Source organism: Lipotes vexillifer, unplaced genomic scaffold (genome assembly GCF_000442215.2).
Source record: "Lipotes vexillifer unplaced genomic scaffold, Lipotes_vexillifer_v1.1 scaffold120, whole genome shotgun sequence".
NCBI classification, from domain to species: domain Eukaryota; kingdom Metazoa; phylum Chordata; class Mammalia; order Artiodactyla; family Lipotidae; genus Lipotes; species Lipotes vexillifer.
Genome location: NW_006791240.1, coordinates 4,009,825 through 4,014,328, shown reverse-complemented (window position 1 = coordinate 4,014,328; position 4,504 = coordinate 4,009,825). Strand labels below are relative to the sequence as shown.

Sequence of the window (4,504 nt, the reverse complement as noted above, 5' to 3'; positions counted from 1 at the left end):
AGGAATGCCTTTCCTGACTGCCCTGGCTAACCAAGGGTCTTGTCTTCTTGTCTTGGCCTTCTTTCTAGTCCTATTGTTCCCTGATTTTAATGTATTTGTTTGCATATTTTTGGTCTTTGGCCTTCCCTCGCTAGACTTGAGAGCTTCATGCTCTTACTCATGGAAGAAAATAATGAATTTAATTTTGGGTATATGGTATTTTTCATTCCTATGGTACATCTAGGTAAAAATAAAACCTTGGGACTGATGAAAATATGGGAAGAGGATTCAGGCTGAAGATTTTTATTTGGGGTGGTTGGAGCTATGAGAATCAGTTAATCAGGGAAAATGGGCAGAAAAGGACAAAACATCCTCAAAGATACTAATTGTTAAGGGAATGATAAATTTAAGAGGACGCTGCAAGGAAGACAGGTATATTTGACTTGTAGCTTGACCTCAGATTTGAGTACATAATGTTTTTGTAGAAATGTAGATCTACTAAACATTTTAAGGAACACTGAATAATTGAATTTTCTTATATTTTGATATGTATTGTGTCTCTAACCTGGTGTCTGTTATTTGTTTTTTTGTAAAAAGAACAAATACCTACCAGAGTGAATGATTATTTTCGATATTAGACAGTGCATTACAAATAATTATTTTAAAATCACATAAGCTTGTTTTTAGAAGAAAATTTCAAAACATTGTGTTTCCTTTTTGATATATTCTGAATGTTCTAGCAAGGATTTATTGTGTGTCTGTTATGTGACATTTTTACACCTTTCAGGAGGAGGCCTTTCTGGCTTTTATAACAGTGCCAGACACAGTAATATTTGCTAGATGGTTTGAAAGTGCTTAATGTTGCCATTTATCCTTTATTTCAATATATACTTTTCTACTTACTGGAGTAATAATGAACTTTAGATAGTTAGAAAACATCTATTATCATTCACATGTTTAGGCATAAACTTTACACGGAAAATACAAGAATAAAAATATAGCATTAATAAATAGCAAATCAGATAACATTTTGACCTCATTTGAATGGACAAAGGAAAATATCATTTCAAAAAGAAGCTATATTTACTATAGCTTTCTGTTTTGCCATAATGGTTGGGCAACAGCTGTATCAAATTTTATGTGGTTTAGTTGTGGTCTGTGTAGAAAATATTCAGGATTATTTTTCTTAGACATTGCTAATAGAAGAGTTAAAAAAAATGAAAAAAAATTTTTTTTTCATGCTTTAGTGCTCTTATAAAGCAAGTGAACAAGTCAATAGATGGAACAGCAGATGATGAAGATGAGGGTGTTCCAACTGATCAAGCCATCAGGGCAGGTCTTGAGCTGCTTAAGGTAAATATGCTTAAGGTGAAATTAAGTGCCTAATTAGACAGTTGTTAAACATATATAGTTTGGATTTTTTAGACTTGAGATTTGCTTCTTTAGGTTTATAGAACCTGAAGTAAAATTTTCTTAATCATTTTTAGGTAATTTTGAAATTACATGTTTATTCTAACATGTAAGCTAAATATTCTCAGGGTTAAATTGTATAATATAACCTAGTATTAATTATATTAAGGATTATAATTTGAAGCTTTCATTAGTAAACAGAGAACTTGCTTACCCCTACCACAGGAAGAAGCAAAATTATAAAGTCCATTTTATGTGTTATTTTGTTAGCTAAAATGTACTACTACTTTTTACTGATTGCAGAAATATCAGTTAATTGTTGATAACATTGAAAATATAAACTAATAAAGAAGAAAACATTGAGAAGCGTATCATTCATAAATATCTTTTGTTTCCTTTTAATCTTTAGAAAAATATACACTTTTATATAGTTGAGATCAGACTGAAAATACAATTTCGTATCTTGACTGGTTTCCCGTAATAAATTATAAGCATTTTTCTCAGTGTTTTTTAAGACAGTATTTTTAAGAGTGTCAAAAAACAGATCTGATTTTAGATGTATGCTTTAAGTTAATTGCCTCTGTTTCCTCATCTATAATGGAGCTAGTAACAGTACTTCTCTCACAGGGACTAAATTAAATCATGTACTTAATGTCTTAGCAGAGTGTCTGGCTCATACTAAAAATAATAATAAACATTATTTTTTGAAATGGTGATTAGTTCATTTTGGGGATATCATAGTGTTCCCAACTATTTTCATATTGTTGGATATTTAGATTTTTCTAATTTTATTACTGCTAAGGTAAATAAGATCTCCTGCTAATGTCTTTCTTTCTTTCTTTCTTTCTTTCTTTTTTAAATACTAGAAGGACATTACTGGGTCAAAGAGAATGACCACTTTCAAAATTCTTGGATATATGTGTATTCAAATTCCTTTACAGAGAAATCGTACTCATACAGTATATATAATTCAGTCAACAGTGTATGAAGGTGCCTATCTTCACAAATTTGGAATAGTATAAAATTTTAAGAGTTTAACTAATCTGATAAGCAAAAAATAATGCTTTAATTTATTAATTATTGCTAGTGAGATAGATCCACCTTTGATATGTTGATCATTAGTGTCTTCTCTATAGTGAATTCATTGCTTTTATCCTGTGTTCATTTTCTACTGACATCTCAATCTTTCATTTTTTTAACTGACTTAAGTGTGCTTTTAACTTCCTTGGCTTTTTTGTAGGACATATTTGATATATAAAAAAATGTATTCTGTTTAAGTTATAAAGTATAGTAATAAAATGAATACTAATAGAAAGTAAAAGGAATGCTAACTCAAATTAAATAGAATATTAATACTGTTGAAGTTCACTGAGTGGCTTTTTACCCCACATCTCCCAGGTCTGATTGTCCTGAATTTGGAGTTTATTATTCTCTTAACTATTCTGTATAGATTTTCCATTTTGTATATCTCTAAATAACATCACTTATTTTGCTTGTTTCTCAGTCTTATAAATATGGCATTATGCTTATACGTTTTTCTACTACTTGCTTGTTTTTACATTCTACATTTGAGTCTAATTGTTTATTTTAAGCTTGAAAGTCCTGTCATGTTCAGAGGGGTTTTTATTGTTTGTGATTTTTAAATTTGAAACAATGCAGCTAAAATTTATTTTGAAATTGTGTATTGTAGGGGAGGGTCTAATTTGATTTCCTCCAGATAACTATCCACCTTTACCAGGACTATTTATTAAAAATAAAAATTCCATCCATTCTCATGTATTTTCTGTTACCACCTGTATAATCTATTACACCCTATCTTAAGTGCTTATATACGGTAAGCTCTATTTATTGCTTTATTTTTTCTTTTTTTTGTTGCTTCTAATATTAGTACCATGTTGATTTGATTATTGTAACCTTACAATATCTTTTATTGTCTGGTGTTTTACCCCCTTCCCTAGATTACTTTTTTCCGAAAATGTTATTAGCTGGTCTCTTCTAATGATCTTTGTTTAGAATCATAGAGGTATTTTTTAAAATTCTCTCTTCTCATTTTCCTTTTCTCCTACCTTCATTCTCCTCCACCCCCCCTCCAAACGTTAACCAAATCCAGATTATTCTGAGTAGAATTTTGGTACATGTAATTTAATTTTGAAGGTAATTGTTTCTTTAGATTGTACAGTCTTCCTATACAAGAACATTTCTGTTATATATTTGAGTAAGTTTTAAATTTTATTTATAGTGCTCTTACTGATTTTTTAGCATAATTATTTTTGTATTTACTTGGATTTGTAGTATTTCTAATATGTAACATTTCAGATTTATAAAGGTGAAAAGGATTACAGATCATTTTTTATGATCATTTTTTAGGTACTCTCATTTACACATCCCATCTCGTTTCATTCTGCTGAAACATTTGAATCTCTCCTGGCTTGTCTGAAAATGGATGATGAAAAAGTAGCAGAAGCTGCACTCCAAATTTTCAAAAATACAGGAAGCAAAATTGAAGAGGATTTCCCACACATCAGATCGTGAGTTGAGATTTTTCTGATAAATATTCTGGAAGACAGAAAAATACTTACTGTTTCTTGATTTATGTAATCGTTGGAATCTTTTAAGTTTTGAGGAAGTAATGTCTGGGTTATCTTAAGTCTAAAATATTCAGTTTAGATTCTCATTTCCTGGGAGAAAGCATTGATTGGTTTTAGAAGATTCATGAAAATGTAGGGTGAGCATGGCGTTTCTTTCTGAAGCATCAGTTTTGATTAAAGATTTTTTTTTTTGAATTGTATATATACTTTTTTAAAAAAATTTATTTATTTTTTGTTTGCGTTGGGTATTCATTGCTGCACGCGGGCTTTCCCTGGTTGTGGTGAGTGGGGGCTACTCTTCGTTGCGGCGCACGGGCTTCTCATTGCGGTGGCTTCTCTTGTTGTGGAGCACGGGCTCTAGGCGCGCAGGCTTCAGTAGTTGTGGCGCGCGGGCTCAGTAGCCGTGGCGCGCGGGCTTAGTTGCCCTGTGGCATGTGGGATCTTCCCAGACCAGGGCTCGAACCCTTGTCCCCTGCATTGGCAGGCGGATTCTTAACCACTGCGCCACCAGGGAAGCCCTTAAAGAT

The 4,504-nt window shown here is 31.7% G+C and overlaps 1 protein-coding gene across 1 annotated transcript in view; it reads left to right on the top strand.

The window, feature by feature from the left end:
- PDS5B (PDS5 cohesin associated factor B) overlaps positions 1-4,504 on the top strand; it is a 120,960-nt gene that overhangs the window by 50,381 nt on the left and 66,075 nt on the right. Inside the window, exons 15-16 of the mRNA XM_007464260.1 lie at positions 1,227-1,332; positions 3,757-3,917. Coding sequence (XP_007464322.1) covers positions 1,227-1,332; positions 3,757-3,917 — 267 coding nt within the window. The remainder of the gene's footprint in view (positions 1-1,226; positions 1,333-3,756; positions 3,918-4,504) is intronic.